The sequence below is a fragment of the Pagrus major genome, chromosome 9, assembly GCF_040436345.1.
Source record: "Pagrus major chromosome 9, Pma_NU_1.0".
Classification (NCBI taxonomy): Eukaryota; Metazoa; Chordata; class Actinopteri; order Spariformes; family Sparidae; genus Pagrus; species Pagrus major.
Genome location: NC_133223.1, coordinates 32864086 through 32884657, shown reverse-complemented (window position 1 = coordinate 32884657; position 20572 = coordinate 32864086). Strand labels below are relative to the sequence as shown.

Genomic DNA, 20572 nt, shown 5'->3' with positions numbered 1-20572 from the left:
AACTAATTGTTCAATTAATTAATCAATGAAATAACACACTGACTAACTTAATTAATGTGAAATTTCAAATTGTGGTCATAGGTCGGTGCTTTTATTTTGAATTCTGTTCTTGGACTGCATTACCGTAATACATAGTTTTTCCCTGTCTTCCACTTCCCACATCCTGTTACAAGGGAAATAACTTGCAAGTACTCAAAGAACTTGGGAGGTTAATGATCAGCTCATTTATAGAGCGTCAGTGACCTTGACAGGATATCTACACTTTATTGCTGCAGTTCTTATGAAAGACTTGTATGAAGAGCGAAGCTGAGGCTTTCACTTGCTCTGTTTTCTCTGTGAGCTCTCATTCTCTCATGAATGCTCACAGTGTCAGTCGCTTACTGTCTCCTGTTTGGTAAGTTTCCTGCATTTTTATTCAATATTTCAGTGCACAGTTTTATCAAGTCACTGACTGTGTGTTTGAATACAACAGAAACAAACCGTAGTCTGTTGTTATCGATGGTGATTATACTAAAGCAATTTCGTCCTCTCACATCTAAATGTGAGAGGACGAAATTGCTTTAGTAGCCTCAGGTAACAGCATGTGAAGGATGTAACACACTGTTGGTGAATGTACTCTGCTGATGAGGATCTGCACGAATGCAAGGAGATTACCAGAGCATGAAAACAAACTTTGTTGAGACAAGACCAAGATTACAGGAAATAGTTCAGTCGCAGTTAAAAATCCAATACTTGATGTTGATCATGAAGACTTTTCCAGCTTTTTGCTGCAGTGTTTGAACGCAGAGGGACCAGGAGAGACAGTCTTGAACACAGACAAAGTACTTCACATGTTGCAGGTAAGGATGGAGACTGTTTTAAATTATTATTATCGTCATCATCTCCTCCCTCCATGCTGATAAAAAGGCAGTGAAGTTCTTTTCAGTCCACAAAACATTTCTGGAGCTTCACAGCAAAACAGAGTTGCAGCATTCTGCTAAACAACTGAAGCAGCTGGAGACTTGATTTAAAACGGAAAAAAGAATGAAAAAAGAAAATAAAAAGTAAAACATAAATGGCTCCATACAGCTCTCCTGTTGTAATCCAAGTTTTCAGAAGCCCAGAGTGGAAGTTTTAGCGTGTTACCTGTCTGAAGTGGGTGCACGAGCTCGACCGCACGTCGAGGGTGTAAGTTACATCTTTTCTCATTAAATTCTGCTTGAAACTTGAACGACGTCTGAATGAAGTGTTTTCTGCAACTTACAGTGAACTCTTCAGTCCAGTCTGAGGAGCTGTATGGAGCCAGTTGATGTGATTTTTTGGTTGTTTTGTCCACTTTTAAACAAGTCTCCAGCTACTTCAGTTGTTTAGGAGAACGCTGCAACACAGAAATGTTTTGTGGACTATGAGACTTCACCTGACTTTCCATCAGCATGGAGGGAGGAGATGATGACTCCATGAAGAGAGAAATGAGCTGTCCACAAAGCAAGGCTGTGTCTTATGAGGGACCAGAGTCATTGTACCCTTAAAGATTAGAAGGGCAGTGTTAAAAGAGCTTCACGCGGGGCACCATAGTGTAATCAAAAGTGGACTGTGAAACATGCCAGCTGGGACAAAAAATGCCTCAGCAGGTTCCACTCCATCCAGGAAGAAACTGCATATAGACTTTGCTGGACCTTTCCTGAACAGCACGTTCATGATTGTTGTTGATTCATACACAAAGTGGTTGGAAGTGTTTTGCATGTCACAAATGACTTCTCAAGCTACCATTACAAGGCTGAAGAGACTGTTTGCATCCTATGGGCTCCCCAAGCAAATTGCGACAGACAACGCAACCACTTTCACTTCAGAGGAGTTCCAGACCTTTGTCGTGCAAAATGGTATTCTGCACACCACAAGTGCACCAGGTCACCCAGCAACAAATGGATATGTTCAGACATTTAAAGCAGGTATGAATAGCTGGCTAACAAACCTCTCAACATCGAGGACAAGATTTCACTGGTCCTGTTGCAATGTCGCACTACACCCAACTGCACGACACATTCGGACAAGGCTGGATTTCCTTAGGCCTTGGACAAGAGAGACAGTGCGCAAGAAACAGTATCAACAAAAACATCACCATGACCGCACAGCTGCTGATCGTTCCTTCAGTGTGGATGATGCTGTGTACCTGCGTGACACAGGGGGAGGGGTACACAAGTGGATTCCTGGACTGGTGGTGAGACAGACGGGCCCAGTGTCCTATGAAGTCAGGGAGCAAGACTCTGACACAGTACACTGACACCATGGAGATCAGCTTCGAGCTTGAGTCAATGCTGAACCTAATTCAGGTGGTACTGAATCACAGACAGAACTGGCTGATTGTGAAAATGGCACTAAGCCACAAGAAACTGTTGACTCTACCATGCAGCCATCTGTGCTTTCAGAGCCTGGACTGGTGGCTCTGAGGCGCTCTACTCGAGTGTGCAAACCACCAAAGCGATACCAGGAATAAGACTGTCTATAACAGTAGTAAACTGTGTTTCTATATGTTACACACAGTAAACACTGACACTTTAATCACCTGAGTTGAACTGTTAGGAAATGTTATGAGGAAGAAAAAAAGAGTTCTTAAAGTGTGACAGAGGTTATCTTTTATTTTGTTAAATATTTACCAGACAAATCATGGTAAGGAAAAATTATGGGAACATGTTTATTAACATTGCTATTTATTATAGGTTTTTGTGGAATGTCATTCTCCGCTAAGAGGGAGGGGTGAGGTGGTATATTGATCTCATTTAACTGTCATATGGTTGTTATGTTTACATATGCGTTTTGGACCTCTGTCTAGCGACACTATCACTGTGTTGGCCTCATCAATACAACACAACATGTTTTAAAAAAACGTAGTCGATGATAACACAGCTACTGTATCACAGTCTTTTTTTTGTTTTGCAGTCCAGATATGAGCTCCACGATCCTGCCGATGATCCTTCTGTGTGGTGAGATATTTGTTCTTTGTTTTTTAATTTATTCCTCGACTGCACATCGCAGGTAGAAGTGTTTTTTCAAGTTTAAGTATGTAGCAATATATACAACCCCGGAATGATTGTGCTCGGTGTTTCAAACGAAGGTGACATTCAAATGAGTCAGAATTTGCTTTGCTGTAAACTGGATGTGATCTTGATTTGTCTCTGCACGGACAGGCAGAGTTCAGGGCGGCAGGTTGTCATCAAGAACAAGGACGATTCTTTAAGTGCTTTTACTATTTAATCTTTTTTTCTCTAGTTTGGGCCTTGAAAGCTTCTCGTCCTCTTCTAATCAAATGAAAACAGTTTGCAAGAGCTTCACTTTTTATGTGGTTAAAACTTGACAAATTAGTCGGTGTACCACAGGGATTGTCTGTTAAGAAAATTTAAAACCAGAATCAACAGACACACCTATTGTTGAGGCAGGAGGAGCTTTTGTATAACATTAACAACAGAGCCAGGTGAGCTAACATCGAATTTTTAGTTCCACAAAGAGCAACAAGTATGTTTGAGGATCGATACAGAAATATTGATAGATAACTTTATCAATCCCCAAGGGGAAATTAGACTACCATAGCAGCTGGTACATTCAAGTACAAACAAGTAATGATGGGTCTGTTTCTAGGATATATCAAAAGATAAATATCTAAACTCCGCTCAGTTCATTAGTATCAGTGTGTGCAGACACTCAGTAGAAAGATGCTCTGAGCAGCATCAAGTCTGAATAATACCCAGTCGACAGGAACTACCTCTCCTTCCTCCTGTCATACTGCAGTCATATGCAAACTACAGCTCTAACGCCTCGGGCTTTATGATGACAGGCATTATGTACAGATAGAGAGTGAAGCTATTTTTGACTTTTATTGCACTCACCGTGAGAAAGTGATGCACGTCTCAGTTTGAACGTTATCTCATCGTGAAACAAGGGCTGTCAGTCGATTAAAAGATTAATTGCATAATAATCACACATTTGTTATCTGTTCTAAATGAAGCTCAAAGGGATATTTAAGTTTTTAATACTTGTCATTGGGAACAAATGACTGAAGATGCTGGAGCACAGAAAAAAAATGCTATTTGGACACAGGCCCTTAGTGCACACGTAGCCTGTAAGAGTTTTTGCAGTTGTTGTGGGGACATTTCCATTAAAAAATAAAGTGGCTCTTCACTTGCTAGCTAGCTTGTTGGGCTGCTTTGTTTACCTTCCACATGGTGGTGTCAACAGTTGATCTGAAATTAATCCAATTATTCTCCAAAATGTTTGTACGTCGAGCTCAGAGTTTCTGTAAAGTTACGCACATTCTCCTCGTGAAGTTACTTTTTTACTTCTCTGCGTCTTTTCTTTTCATGTTATTGATCTTTTGGGACTGATTATTTCTCCTTCACTAACAAATATGTTTTCTTTTCTAGCACACATTACAGGTCTCATCTCAGAGCCGCTTCTCAATGCCACTGTTGGAGGATCCGTCCTGATCCCCTGTTCTCTCCCAGGTTATCCACTGAGACTCAAATGGTTTTACCGGCAGGAGGACGAGTCTAGTAACCTTTTGTTTCACTGGCACGATGGGAAAAAAGAGATAGAACTAAGCAAGAACTACGAGGACAGGACTCAAGTCTTCAATTCTGAGTTTAGTTCTGGAAATATTTCCATCAGACTTGACAACATTTCTCCTGAAGATGATCAGAAAACATTCTTTGCCTACGTTAACATAGGTTCCAAACCACCTGAAGAACAGTGCATATCCACGCTGCAGGTTTCAGGTAAATTCAGAAGCTTCTTTTCACCAAACCTCAATAAAACTCTCCTCATATCAAAGTGCTGTAAATGTCTCAGTTGTTCTTTCTGTCACACTCACAGCTCCCTACCAGGATCTGGTCCTGACAGTTAACGACACAGCCAACAGTGCAACCTGCACAGCACGAGGAGGATACCCTGAAGCTGAAGTATCATGGAAGGGTCTGAACAGATCCAACGATGAACAGCTGGACCTGCAGGGTGCTGAGACGTCCCTGCAGCAGGATCCAACAGAGAAAACCTTCTCCTTCACAAGCTCTGTCAATGTTACGGGGTTAAAGTCTGTAACCTGCATCGTCTACAACCGTCACTCCCACGAGACCATTACCAAAACCATGGAGATCGACGCTGCTGCTGGTGAGAGATCATTCAGATCAGTTCATGTGGCCTGAAAGCATCTGCGGGGATGTTGTTCAGCAATTTAATTATGAATAAACTATAAGGAACTGGTTTAAATGAATTATGGCCTGTTTGATTTGACGTTTGACAAATGTGTTCAACCTGTTTTAGTCCTGGAAATTAATGAAAAGTTTCCTAAACATCTAATCCCAGTCCAGCCCAAAGTCAATGCAAAGCTGTTGTTGGAGTACAGGCATGGTTTGGGGCTCTTCTGAAAGGTTATAAGCTGCTCCATGTAAGTCTATTTTTGACAGAAGTGAACTGCAGCGGCATCAAGCTGCACAGAGCAGATAAAATTAAACACCCAGTGCTGACTTGGGCTCTACGGCACAATACAGTCAGCAATATTGACAATAAACACACTTAAAACAGACAAATAACAAAACAATTTAACTACGTAGTACATCAGGAGGACTACAAAGCACAAAAATTAAGAATAATTGATAAAATAAACACAATCTGAGCAAGTCAACAACTTAAAACGCTCCTGGTGGGATGTGAAGTTGTGTAACAGACGGCAGGTAACAGAAACGATCCCAGTCTCATATAGTCAGTTCAGATTTATTGACAACATCATTGAAAATGAACACTTAGCACATGCTTTTCTGAGGAAATATTCAGGCACCTGGGCAAAAAACATCCATTTTGTGACCTTAAAATACCTCTGACTGAGAGTAACAGGAGCATTAAACTCATTATAGTTATTTTATAGTTCAGATAAAATAGTCAAAAACAGGTGCTGAGGTGGAAAAATAGCCAATACAAAGAGCATTAAACTACTACTACTGTGTTTTGTTAAATTATTTAGTTCTGGATTTGAAATCTCATTGGCTACATGATGCATCAGTCATCTGGAGTTTGGCTTGTAAGTGGCTCAGGAGAGAAGAGAAAGAAGAGAGAGTGGGTGACTTCTCTGTATAATCACTCATTGGCTGTTGTAGGCTCTAGGACGGGCATAGAAGCTCCTGGTCTAATCGTTTGTTAATCTGTTGTTTCTCCTGATTTACAGATGAAAACGAGAGCTTGGCTGCAATAATTGTACCTGTTGTCCTCATCCTTGTCCTTGCTGGTGTCGCTGGTGTCTATGTGTGGTACAGAAGGCGACGTGAGTGATCTTCGCTGATTTTCTATTCTAAGTGTTATTTTATGTTTCATCAACTAGTGGGACGGGATGAACTCAAACACCAAACAGAAACCATGTGACCTGATATGAATAAACACAACCAGGCTGAAACTGTAAAGTAGAGTTGAGTATGTTCAGTAAGCAGAAATTCTTGCTAATCTAGCAAACATCTGGTCGCTACATATCCAATCTGACCTCGTACATGGTATGAATAGTACTTCAGTCAGCGATTTTCCAACACATCCTCTTATTTCTGGTCTGTATGTAGAGCGTCCGCTCATAATCAGTTCTACCCTCATCATGCTGATACAGCTGCAGGGAACCGTAAAATAATGGTTTGATTTAGTTGAAATACACTCTTTAGATACTTAATCATTAATCGTCTCTACCCTCATCACACAGGTCCAGATCCAGATCCAGATCCAGATCCAGCTCAGGTTCAAGCTCAGGCTCAAGCTCAAGATCAAGCTGAAGGTGAGCAGTTTTTTTGTGATGATGGCAGCGACCTAGTTTCACCAGAAACTAGCAGAGATTATTCAAACCTAATAACTAATAATTATCAACGAATTATAAGAATCAGAACCAGAAAAATCTGCTGCTTGTCGAAGTGTCGAATTCATCAAAGAAATCTGCACTCACACATCTTTGCTAACACAGTCAGTCAAGTTTGATTTGTACTGTAGCGCCACCTATAGGTGAAAGACATCACAATGGACAGCATTGGTGCTGACTGATTCATGAGTGCACAAAATCTGGACACTATGCAGTTGGAAGACTCCACAGTACATACCAACTGGATTTAGTTTATCCATACTCCATAGATCAACATTCACCACTGTCAACATTCCTACAGCCATTTGTTTATTTCATTTAAATGAAATCAATACTTAAATCACTCACCACGAAGATGCAGACTCAGCAGAACCTCCCCAAGACCCAGTTCAGGAAGAGGGTCAGCTGTATTTAGTTGATAGCAGTGAGCTAGTTTGCCAACTGAGATCATTCAAACCTAATAACTCCTAATAATAATAATAATAATGATAATCATAATAATACCAACATCAGCTAATGTCTCTCCTGCTCTTCCCAACCTGTCGGCAGGAAATGGATCTGAGGAAAGGGTTTCACTAATTGGGACGTTTCACCGTCCCACAACGAGGAGCTTCAGCACTGCAGGCCACGATACCAATGAGGACGCTGCTGCTGCTCCAGAGGAGAATGGAAATGAAGACAGCAACTCAGAACGAGTCAGAAGTATATATGACAACATTGATCCCTGGTAGGGAAAAACTGAAGCTGCTTGTTGGGGGAAGTTCACTGAAGTCTCGGTCTGGACCGTCACAGTGAATGTTTTCAATTCAAGTTTCCAGAGACAGTAAATACAACAACACAATAGTAGAAGGTGACAAAGACATGGTGAGTTAAAGTTTTTTGCTCTGAATCACGTCACATAATCACCACCATACAACTGTGGGAGCTGCCCGGCTCTGCTGCCGGCGACAGACACTGTTTTTTGGGCAGAAATGTGACGAAGAGTCGTTGGGATGGACAGGACGACAGACACTTTATCTGCACATGAATCCCGCTTTGAAAGAGCAGTGTGAACGGGCCTGTGGTGTGCCGATTTATTTTGTTGTCTCTTATTTATTTTAGAGCGTCCAGTGAATGTTTCTGTATCGTCAGTGTGTCTGAATGTTGGGGTTTGTGCTCAAATGTTGGGATTTTTTTGATAATTAAACAATGGTGCTTGCAAAAGTATTTGATTTACTGTATTGTATTTCACTTTACTATATAGTAAACTTAAGTACAAAAATGGTCAGAAGAGGTTGTGCGTAAACCAAAATTGAGCCTAAAACAGCGTAATTAAGAATAAACTGGATGCTTCCAGTCAAATCCAGAGAACGGAGAGTGTCACCTGTGTGATTGAAGAAGTCCAATATATGACAATATATGTCTTTTTCCTGAGATTGTCTGCAGACTGTCAGATGAACATAGACTTCAGGACGTGTTTAAAGACAAAGTACTTCATATTTGTGCTCAGTTTGTGTTAAAAGGCCATTTCAGTAACATATTAAGTCCAAAACACAATATTCCTGATAAAACGCTGACCAACATAACAAACAGTGGTGGATCTGCATTGTCATCCAGCCAGTATGTCATGATTCTAGTATCTGAGGCCCAGTAATAAGATAATAAATTAGTGCTTATCTTATAATAAGCGCTAGTCGTCCTTTTTTAGATTTGCAAAGGTGTTTCCTGACAATTCTGTGAGTTTTGTCGCCCCACAAAAAAGGGAACTATGATTGAGTTTAATTGTTTGAAGAGAGATTTGGCAAGAAACACTGGGACATTTTGAAGTGAATGAATGAATCCATCTCCTGATTGTGAACTTGTTCAGAGGGTGATCTTACAGTGACCTCTACGTGTTTCTGTAAATCATTTGGTAACTTTGTTAACACTTGGTTTGTGGGTCTGTTTATGTGTGCTGAGGGATGAGATACTGTTGAATGAAAGATGAGCCAAGTCACAGTTGATGTGTGGCCTAAGGGACACGAAGGTGTGGAGAAATAAATATGTCAATAGGCGAATAAATATCGCTGCACCAACAGTCACCATGATTGATCCGGTCATTATGTGGACGGACAGGTTAGTGTGTGAGTGGTTGCCTACATTTCTGCAGAGTCGCACTGGCTGAGATACTTGGACACGTTCTGGTCAGACATTTGCAGCACACTCTCCTACACATGTAAAAGGAAAGTTGTTGTTGTTTTTTTAAATGTTTAATTATTATGATGATATTTCTGCATTATCCTAGTGAAATTAAAACCATTATTTCCTTTTATTATGTGGACCAGACATGTAGATGGCAAAACCTGTAAAACTACATTACAAGTGCTGAGTCGTGAGAGCAGACACTGGCAGGAAGTTCTCACGTAAAAGTGTCACACCCACAAAGACCTCACAGACTTGTGACGCTCGCTTGTTTGTGTGTGCAGACATGTTAAAACGTCTCTGTGATCACGTCTCAAGCCACAATAGGAAGCATTGGTTGAACAGTGTGCGTCGTCTGAGATGTCACAGCTCCTTTTCCCTCGTTCCTCCCTTACTGCAGGGACTGAGCACGTCTCACTTGCTGCTGCATTCAGACGAAGGAACAGCTAAATATGAAGGAGTGGAAGCAAAACATCAGGTCAGTTTCATCTCATTTCTTAACAGTTGTTTGATAAAAATAAGAAATATTGCAAATGTACTTTTGCTTTCTGTTTTAAGAGGAATTAAAACCTGAACAGCTGAAGTTGGATATCATCTTAAATCCTTCACATGGAGTGTCATGCTGAAGTTGAAGTTCAGAGACTTGTCACTGATTCACTGTAAGGCTTTGAACTGCACTGTGACTTTTATTCTTCAGTCTTGTCTCTTTTAAACTTATTCTATTTAAGCTTTTTTTCCGAATGCAATTTTTAAATGTCTTTTAAGCACTTTGAGTTGCCTTGTGTCTGAATTGTGCCATACAAATAAACTTGCCTTGTGTAAAAAAAAACAAAAGGAAGGTAAAAGTAGAAGTACTGATTCAACTTCTTTACTCCAGTAAAAAGTAATTGAAAAAGGTAGAATCAGCAGCATTAGATAGTCGATGAGTCATTTTGAGAAATAGCCATGAGAAAATCCCGGAGGGGGCTGCAGGGCCTTTGCAGACACTTTTCTCGTCATTAGTATCCTCCTCCATCTTTCACGTGATTGCTACGTCTCGCCACGTCTGCCTGCCTATTGTCCACTGATAGGCTGAATCCAGCAGGAAGACTGCGGATAATGCTCTGCTCATGCACAGCTAAAAAAAAAAGGGCAGTGGCCGGTGTAAGACGTTAACTTTGCTCCTCTCTCGATCCACAGGTACTACAAAACTTGTTTAGCTTGGTTTTGAATCTAATATTAGTAATCATTTCATTAGTAATCGTTCTGTAAAGGTTTTGCGTGTTTTGGAAATGTATGACGAGTGTAGAAAGCTAACGTTTCAAGCTTCGTATCCTGAAGGGCATCGCCATGATGACTATTCACTTTCTCTGACCTTCAGGTTTCTACAGTAGTTTTGTACGTGTGTGTAACAGACATGAGCATCTGGTAACATCAGAAATGTGTTGAAATGAATGTGATACGAGCCTATATTAGAAAGCTCCGAGTAGCTGATGTGACAGAGTTCAGTTCATTATCTTGATCTATCTAATGGATGAACTGAGTGTGTATGACTCCTGGGATCTACTGTGTCTGTGTTTTGTTTTTTTGCAGACCATCATGATGGCTGTGGTTCTTCCTCTGTTTCTTCTCCTCGGTAAGAGATTAACATTTTCATTCACTGACATCATCATGACAAGAAAATAAAAGCTGATAGACTTCAGGGCGCACCATAAAAAAACACATTACTGCAAAATAGGGAAATAAGATTTTACAAAAAAAGTCTTTAAGCTTCTCAGCTTCCTGAAATGAAGTGAGACATCCTGCAAAGAGCTAATTTACTTTGATGTGTCAGTAAACGACCTTGATGAAAGAAAATGGTGTGTTGCAGTGGGTCAACAGGGACAATACAGTTACAAAAACTGACAAGCATGTGTGAAAGAAACTATAATGAATGCTTGATAAGACTCTGCTGCAGCGTGAGTCTAAAGGGGTTTACACACCGGTGATGTGATGAATAGACCACACCTGTCAGTGTGACAGATAAACACTGCACTGCTGTACATTACGTTAATTTTACATCAGTGTCACGGGCCGTGGGCGACCACGTCAGCGTCTGTGTTTCTGCCTTTTTAGGTGGATATTTGAGGAACCTGCGGACAGTCCTGCCTTGTTTGTAGCAACTAAAACAAGACACATTCCCTTCCAAGTCCTTTCACCTCCTGCTGAGACCAAACAACACATTTTAATCGAAACTATCATGTTTTCCTAACCCTAACTGTAGCTACACCGGTCCAATTAAACAATGGCCACGATTCATACAGATGTCTTTTGAAGATGTCTTTGCTCTCTCTGTTTCAGCAGACACCGTGAAAACTACAACAAAAATAAAAAACACAAGTTTCACAAATCAAATACAACTTCCACTCACTGCCAAACAATCTGTCACACATTCGCATAATCGAAATGTGCTGCAGTAAAAAAAAACAACTTAAAATGCACCATTAATGTCCATACAAAGGTACATTAACATCATTACACATAAACACTAAACATATAAAGAAAATGACCGTGTGCGCCTCTTGGACCACATGTAGATTATCATTACTCTGGAGTCGTATGTTCCTCATCCGCAGCCATGTTGTTCTGACCCACAATGCCACTGTCACGACTAGGACTGGGCAATATGGCCAAAAACAAACCAGAAGGTCAATTATGGTTTATAAAATACAATTATTGTCAGAATGAACAGGTGACAAACATCCAACAGAACCGACCAACCAAATGGCTTTATGTTAAACACTGGATGAATAATTTGATGAATATGTTCAACAAATTGCTTGTTTCAAACGTGTCTCAATCATTTTAGGGGTAGAATACTGAACTGAACACTGATTAAAGAAGATAAAATAGAAAGGTAAATGTTGAGGATGATTATGCTGCTGTATTCATTGAATATTGCACATTCTTGAGCTTGTTCAGTTCAGCGTTAACGCCTCCTGTTCTGTCAGACCTGATGTGGTTTGGACGCGCGAGCAGACCACATATCAGCGGTGACATCTGTGAGCTGCTCCTTCAACTTTACCCTTCAACTGTGCTTATAGGCATCATATCTTTAGCGATACAGTACGTAATTGCGCTGGTTCTGTCTGTGTGTCGCTTCAGTTTCTGCTCATGTGGGGTAATGGCTGAAAAAGCAGCGGCAACTGTTGGTTGAACTGAAGTTTGACTGGTAGCAGCAGTGGGGCTGGGCTGGTGGCTACTTGTGGGAGGCTGACGCTAGCATGACAGTGCTAACTCATACTTTCGGAGTACTGTTTGGGCAGGTACCTTTTGAGATGATGGAAGAGGTTGGTGGTGTGCATCAGTTTTCCAAACATCCAGCTTCAACGACCTAAAACGCAGTTTACGTGTGAAAAAAAGGCCAAAACACAGCAAAAGCTTCACTTTAAGAAAGACCCGTGTACATGTGGACAGGGTCTTAGCCTGCTAGAAGTCGATAATGCATCAGCAAGCTCTTGGATCGTGCCTTTGAACAACAGTGAGCACTGATTTGCCTCTGATATGGAGTTTTTTGCTGTGTATTGTAAATTTAGCTCAATGAATCACTGCATTTGTACATTTGAGACTGAGCCTTTTCTCCTCCTCCTGACAAATATTTCATTGTTTTGTTTCTAGCACCCATTGTGGCTCAAACGACTCTGCTTCTTAATGCCACTGTTGGAGGATCCGTCCTGATTCCCTGTTCTCTCCCCGGATATCCACTGAGTCTTAGATGGTTTTACTGGCAAGAGGGTGAACAACATTTTTTTCACTGGAAAGATGGGAAAATAATCTCAATCCAAAACAACGAATACGAGAACAGGACTCAAGTCTTCAATTCTGGGTTTGGTTCTGGAAATATTTCCATCAGACTTGACAACATCTCTCCTGAAGATGATCAGAAAACCTTCTTTGCTTTAGTTAAGTTAGATTCCAAACCACCTCAACAACATTGCAGATCCACGCTGCAGGTTTCAGGTAAATTCAGAAGCTTCTTTACACCAAACCTCAATAAAACTCTCCTCATATCAAAGTGCTGTAAATGTCTCAGTTGTTCTTTCTGTCACACTCACAGCTCCCTACCAGGATCTGGTCCTGACTGTTAACGACACAGCCAACAGTGCAACCTGCACAGCATGGGGAGGATACCCTGAAGCTGAAGTATCATGGACGGGTCTGCACAGATCCAACGACGAACAGCTGGACCTGCAGGGTGCTGAGACGTCCCTGCAGCAGGATCCAACAGAGAAAACCTTCTCCTTCACAAGCTCTGTCAATGTTACGGGGTTAAAGTCTGTAACCTGCGTCGTCTACAACCCTCACTCCCACGAGACCATTACCAAAACCACGAAGATCGACGCTGCTGCTGGTGAGAGATCATTCAGATCAGTTTATGATTAAACAAGCCCAAGACCCAATCCCATTTCCAAGTTTTACCTCTACCCCTCGTTTTCGAGTGAACCCCTGCCCTCAGAACAGATCAGCTGACGTCGACGGTATTCGGGCTGTGGCATTTTCCAACACGGCGTCTTCAGCTGTGGTGATTTCTCTGACGTTACCATATTATCAAAATGCCATTTGTCAATTATCTGATGGAAATAGAAAAGCATGGATGCTCGCAACTTCATGCTATCGATCAAGTCATCAGATGATAAAGAGCGTTAGCAACCCATGCTGCTATCCCTGCCGGTCTGCACTGATATTAGAGGAGTGGTACCAAGTGCAGCAACTTCACTGCAGGACTTCAGTTACATTTCAGGAGTTATAAATCTTTAAAGGTGGGAAGAAACTTAAAATTTCTCCAAAATGTGGGACTGTCCTGCACAAATCAGCACAAACAACATTAGCTAGCTATCGAGACATTAGCTAAAAGTAACCATTGTTTTGTGCTCGCTATAAAAAAAAGGACCATAATACATTGAAACAACAGAGAGCTCTCGTAGCCCTCGGTTTGGATCTAGCTCTACCCCTCCATCCCAACAAGAATCGGGACACCCTAGTGCTAGACCTGATTGTGCAAAACAAAGGGGTAAGGCTAAGTGGTAGCGCCATGGAGGGGGGGGGGGGACACATTCTTCTTCCTTTTCAAAACGTGGTGCCTACATAAACACACTTTAATGTGGAAAATAGGTGGAGTTGCCCTTTAACTAAGGGCTTGACGTGACTTGGCTCACCCAAGAAAAACTGACCTGGGACATGGACTGAAGGATTTGAGTCACGTATCTGCGGTCCAACTAAAGTGAACCTAAACAGTACCGTTGTCTTCTGTAATCAAATCGAAACAATGAGCCGAAAGACACTAAAACACTGACTGACCCTTTTTCACATTAATTATCTGACCCGTTGCTAATATAAAAATATTGTTTCGAGCAAGTTTGAAAGCAAAAAAAATCACTATTTCCTCTAATTTGCAGAGAGCGCCCATTCAGGAGGGTTTGGGATTTCTGTTGCCATCACTCTACCTGTACTTGCAATCATTGGCATTTCTGTATTTCGGTGGATCTACATAAAACGTGAGTACATTTAACTTATTTTGCTTTTATTCTTGTGTGCGTTTATCCGTTAAGAAAATTGAGTCATCCTGCCAGCTTCTGCACAAATGCCGCTGTGTAAAGCCTCCTAATCATCGATTAATCAGCTCTTGAAGGTGTGATGAAATGTCTAACCATGTTCACAACCCTGTTAGTGTAGGACGGTTACTGAATCAAAGGTGGACATGAGTAATATCAGGTTTATACCTTCCCCGCATTAACTCATGGCATGCACGCTACGATGTTAGCGCTCCTAGCTTCTGGCTCGTCTGCTGGTGTGGTCTTTCCTCCAACGTTGAGGGTTCACTCACCTCAAAGCACGATCACTGAGGATGATCCTGAAGCAGGTGAGCACCAGGAAGGAAAAATGCCCTGATGATGTTTGTGTCTTCTTTTTTTGTAGGATCAAAACCGAACCAGCAGTCAGAAAGACAAACTGAGCCTGATGGTGACCAGGGAGAGAAGGAAAAAATCGAATTGAATACAAACAAAACAGAGAATGATTCATGAGGGGGTCCTAAATTTGCCCACTCAAGTGGCTTACGATGATGAACTGCAGTCAGGTCACGACCCTGGTGGGGACGACGAGGACTCAGATGAATTTCCCTAACACGGTTTCTGAGATTTGCAAACCAACTGTTGCATCGTCTCTCTGGTTTGCAGGTCTCAGGATGTGGATTTCCTGGGGTGACGTGGTTTCAAGTGGTCTACGAGTCAGGCTGGATATACTGGTGAATTCTCAGAAACAACACTGTAGACGGCTGATGGAAGTGAAATGAACATTCAATTCAATTTCAATTAAATTCAGTCAATGTGTTTTGTGATAAAACTGCTCATTTTAGAGCGGCCTTTGACTGTGACCATTTTCCAAAGCACACCTGTGTCCTCATCATGTTTAATCATCATGTTGATATGCCACACCTGTCAGGTCTTCTGTGCTCGTTTAAACAATGCTCTGACCCTGACAGAAATAATTATTGTGTGTGCATGAAAAAGTCTTGAAAAATGGGAGCAAAAGGAAAAATATTGTGTTATATTTTGTTGAGTTTATTTTACTGTTGTCCTGAAAAAGGTGCTGGAAAACTGACTGTTGTAAAACCTGCTGGTGCTCCGCACAAGTGTCGCTCGAGTATACAGCGACATCATCGACGTAGAAGTGCTGAGGAGGTTGAGACATTTTTCTAAGAAATGGATGAACCTCTTCCAGGAAGTGCTTTTGGTGTAAGACTTATTATTAAACTGTGGTCTAACCATCATGACCACAATCAGATTTACAGCACATACTCTATGACAGGCACACTCTGAAGTAATAATGTTCCTGTTGAAACAGTTTACAAAGTCTATTCTGATGTAGCCAGACAGTGAATTTAATATGTAACTTTCAGGACACAGGACAAGATAATACAACAGGATAAATGCTTAAAGCCAAACTAGGAGGAGTTTAACAAGAAGGTAGATAAAAACAATAAAGCACAAATACAAATACAAATGAATGTGCAGTTTTCAACTTTTCATATTCAACTTGTTACTTTTCTCTGTACTCAACTTTAGATAGTTTCATAGATAGATCAACAAAAACTGAAAGTTCCTCGTAGTCACTTTAACTAAAGACTCGACTTGACTTGACTTGACTTGGACCAAATGCCTTGAGTCACATGTCTGATAGATCGTCTAACTGTCTTAGAGACAGTTTCTTTGAGATTATTGTGTGTTGAGTTCATAAAGTCGTTAAGAAGTGATTAAAAATGTAATAAATGAAGTGTTAAAAAGATGAAGTTGATAAGAAATGTGTCTAAAACGGGCATTGTTAAAAAAAAAGGTTCTTCTACACGTGGTCCGAGAAGATTGTTTTTATATTTATGTATACTGTTCAATACATTTTCAGTCATTTTATCTTTTTCAGCACATTCCTGTTGTGGTAATGTGCCTTTTATTGTGTCTTAGCTTATGTTTTATTGAAGTGTGTGATGAAGAAACAGAGAGTGAGAGAGCGAAATAATAAAAGTTCAAACCCTGCATTCGTTGCCAGATTGTTTCGTCTCACCTATGTGATAGATCAGACCTTTGTATGCTCATGTTGTGCTCTCCTGCAAACCTAACTGTCTCTTCCTCGTCTTCTCCAGTATATATAAATATATACATATATATATATATGTTCAATTCAAAGTACTTTATTTGTCGCCGGGGGGCAATTTAAGGCATGTGGAGTAGTTGTACACAGACAAATATAATTCAGACTGATGAATGAAGCAGCTGCTGATGAGATATTAACACTTTGAACTTTGATTGAAATGATTGCAACCAGAGCTGAGGTAAGTCACCCACAAAGCAGGAGGGTACTATGTCTACAGTCTATATTACAGATAAGTCTTCCTGTTTGCAGAGGGCTCCCTCTTCTGTTGCTCTCCCTCACTTGTCTCCGAGTTGCTTCTCTTCTGTTTATGAATCAGAGTCCTCCTGGGATCCCTTTGCCTTCCTCGCTGCTTCACTGCAGCCATCACGTGAGCCGAGCCCAGATATGCATCATCTCCTGTCTCTTTCCGCCTCTCGGTTCTGTTGATTGCTTCGTTGGTGAGTACCCGATACATGTCTCTAGGATGAGTTATGATTGGGATGGGACGGCTCTGTGCTAGTGGTTAAATCTGCTCAAAAAATAACAGGCTGCAGGCTGCAAACTGATTTTATTCATGGAACTAAATATATTGATATGTTTAATGTTAGGCTCAATAGCTATGGCTTGATTAGCCCTGTACTGGTTTTAACATGGCTGGTGAATAGGCCCCGAACCTAGTCCAGCTAACTGGCTGTGAGTGTGACTGCGTTGTGTTGGTTTTAATGATGCTGTGGCACCGGGACCTCTTTGGAGATGATCTCCGTTTATTCTGACAGAACGAGTAACAAGCAGAACCTCCATGTAAATAATACTGTCCACTCCAGCTCCTCTCCCACAGGAGAATTGTACAAAAGGGCTGAGTACGTAGTAAAAACATTTTACAGTGAATAAACTACATATTCAGCAAAACATACCTGACAGAACGGGTCACAAGCAGAACCTCCATGTAAATACAACTGTCCACTCCAGCTCCTATACAAACAAAATAAAGATAAAGATATCGACAAACTGGAAGTTAGTTCGGTTTGTCGTAACTTCAAGCTCGCGGCTTTCAACTGTTAAAACTACTATTTTTAAATGCAGCTCTGTTGGCATTTACACATTGTGAGGTAGGAACAGACATAACAATAACGTTGATACATATAATAAACACAGAGAAACATTAGGATGGTTTATGATTATCAACTGAATGAAACAATGACACCCACCTCTCCCACAGGAGGATTGTACAAAGGGCAGAGGTGGAAGACCCAGAAAACATTTATAGTGGGACCACAGAAGAAGAAATTAAAGAGGAGGAGCTCCGAGCTACACACACAGTCTACACATGCAGGATTTGGAGGCATTTTCTGTCAGGCAGTAACAGATTTTGTGTAATTTTGGTCCTTCTCTCGTTTTAACAAGCCACCTTGTCTAGCTAGCTTGCTCTGTGATACACCTACCTAATGTTACATAACGTTATATAACGTTTTTTTTTTTTTTGCAGTCCCATCATGCTGGCTGTTGTTCTTCCTCTGTTGCTTCTACTCGGTAAGATTAACATTTTCATTCAATGATATCATCATGACAAGAAAAACAAAAAGCTGAAAGAGTTCAGGGCACACCTCACAAAGAAACCTGCAAAATAGGGAAATGAGATTTTACAAAAAAGTCTTTTTAAGCTTCTCAGCTTCCTGTAATGAAGTGAAACATTCTGGAAAGAGATGATTTACTTTGATGTGTCAGTAAACAGTTCAATTTATGAGAAATGTCATAAAGCACGACAGCCGATGAAAGAAAATGGATGTGTTGCATCAGTTGAAATGTAGCGTCTGACAGTAAGTCTGCAACAGGGTTCACGTGTGGTGTAATTCATACATTTTTTGATGTTTTGTGGTCAGGAAGCAGCAAAGTTCACTACGTGACTGATCAGCAAAGAAGATGTATGAGGGAGGGAAGATGAATGAGGCTCATGTGTGCACTGTGACTTTTTCACATTTAAAAAGGTTACTTTATTCAGCCATTTTCATATTTCAGGTTTTAGATCTATTATTTTTTTCATTTTCATTAAAAAAAATAATTCAAGTTCCCATGGGCTCAACGTATGAATATAGTATGGTATATTTAATCAGTTTAAATAAAACATTTATTTTACTGCCTCTCTGGAAAAGACTCTGCCGGTGAACCAGTCTCAGTGTCGAGGGTCTCGGTGCCGCCTCCTCCTCCTTTCTTCTCTGCTGCAGCTCTATGTTCTCTTTATGTGTTTGAATAAGATTGTGGTGTTGCCACAGTGGTGAACAGCTTCCTACACACATCAGAGTTGGCAGCGTTTTCATTTACAGCTTTGAGGTAGCTCCAAACGACGCTCCTCTTCCGTTTTGTTGCCATCACTGCATGTCAGGTTGAGCTCGTGGTCAGGGTGTGCACCTGGGCAACACACAACGCGCAAGTTGTGCACACAACACGACAACAGCAGAGCAGTGGAGAAGCAAAGGGACGACTTTCATGTATTCACGCGGCGAAACATTTTCAGACAGCTCTACTTGTTGACGCTTGAATTGATGGGGTGGGTCGATATATACTCGTCTATACTGCAGCGCTGACCGGCTCAATGACAGGTAGTGAGAGGTGACACGTCCCGGGGCTGCAGTCTGCTCCGTATTGATGTACTAACACATTAAAACACCAATGTTACAAACAAAGTAACTGATGGAGGCGGCGGTGGATCAGCTGCCAAGTTCTGTGAGGTTAAATTAATTTTGTTTTGAGGACAGCTCAGATGAAATCAGAGCTTCAGTTCCCTGTCGGTGAATCCCACATGTACATTAGTCTGTCTGTGCAGAGCAACCGGGCTCAATCATCCCAAATCATCTTTGTCATATTGTCTTAATAATTTTGTGTCTGATTTGCCTCTGACATGGGGCTTTTTCAGTGTGAAGTCTAAACTTAGCTTCATCAATCACTGCCTCTGCACATTTGTGATGGAGCCTTTCCTCCTCCTGACAAATATTTCTTTGTTTTCTTTTCTAGCACCCATCTTGGGTCAGAGACCTCAGCCTCTCACTGCTGCTGTTGGAGGATCCGTCCTGATCCCCTGTTCACTCCCAGGTTATCCACTCAGTCTCAACTGGTTCTATTGGCAGGAGGACCAGCACCTTTTATTTCACTGGGACGGTGGGAAAACGATCCCAGTACAAAACAACAAATACAAGGACAGGTGTCAAGTCTTCAATTCTGAGTTCAGTTCTGGAAATATTTCCATCAGACTTGACAACATTTCTCTTGAAGATGATCAGAAGACGTTCTTTGCCTTCGTTAAATTCTACGATAATCAGAAAAAAGTCCTCAAACAACCTGAAGAACGGTGCAGATCCACGCTGCAGGTTTCAGGTAAACTCAGAAGCTTCTTTATGCCAAACCTTAATAAAACTCTCCTCATATCAAAGTGCTGTAAATGTCTCAGTTGTTCCTTCTGTCACACTCACAGCTCCCTACCAGGATCTGGTCCTGACAGTTAACAACACAGCCAGCAGTGCAACCTGCACAGCACATGGAGGATACCCTGAAGCTCAGGTATCATGGAAGGGTCTGAACAGATCCAACGACGAACAGCTGGACATGCAGGGTGCTGAGACGTCCCTGCAGCAGGATCCAACAGAGAAAACCTTCTTCTTCACAAGCTCTGTCAATGTTACGGGGTTAAAGTCAGTAACCTGCTTCGTCCACAACCCTCGATCCAACAAGACCAATACCAGAACTGTAAAGATCGGTGCTGCTGGTGAGAGATCATTCTATGATCAAACAAATCTAAGAGTGTTGAGGCTTAATGAAGGCACCGTGGCACATTGAGATAATTGCTAATGTCAGCATCCTTACATGTTAAAAATGACCATGATGTGTTCAGGAAGACCGGTCTCAATCCCAGGCTTCCCACAC

At 41.3% G+C, this 20572-nt stretch overlaps 1 protein-coding gene across 1 annotated transcript; it reads left to right on the top strand.

The window, feature by feature from the left end:
* Positions 1–9339: 9339 nt before the first annotated feature.
* Positions 9340–16560, top strand: LOC141002566 (CD276 antigen-like). Its single transcript, XM_073473918.1, has 6 exons — positions 9340–9491; positions 10586–10628; positions 12650–12991; positions 13089–13382; positions 14428–14526; positions 14948–16560. The coding sequence occupies exons 2-6, from the start codon at positions 10592–10594 to the stop codon at positions 15052–15054; spliced, it is 879 nt and encodes a 292-aa protein (XP_073330019.1). The 5' UTR covers positions 9340–9491; positions 10586–10591; the 3' UTR covers positions 15055–16560.
* Positions 16561–20572: the final 4012 nt, after the last annotated feature.

What these genes read in the sequence shown, in the direction of transcription:
- LOC141002566 (XM_073473918.1), top strand. Translation starts at nt 10,592, where the DNA reads ATGATGGCTGTGGTTCTTCCTCTGTTTCTTCTCCTCG. An exon ending in TCCTCTGTTTCTTCTCCTCG is followed by an intron (nt 10,629 to 12,649) that starts GTAAGAGATTAA and finishes TTTTGTTTCTAG; the next exon opens with CACCCATTGTGGCTCAAACG. An exon ending in ATCCACGCTGCAGGTTTCAG is followed by an intron (nt 12,992 to 13,088) that starts GTAAATTCAGAA and finishes TCACACTCACAG; the next exon opens with CTCCCTACCAGGATCTGGTC.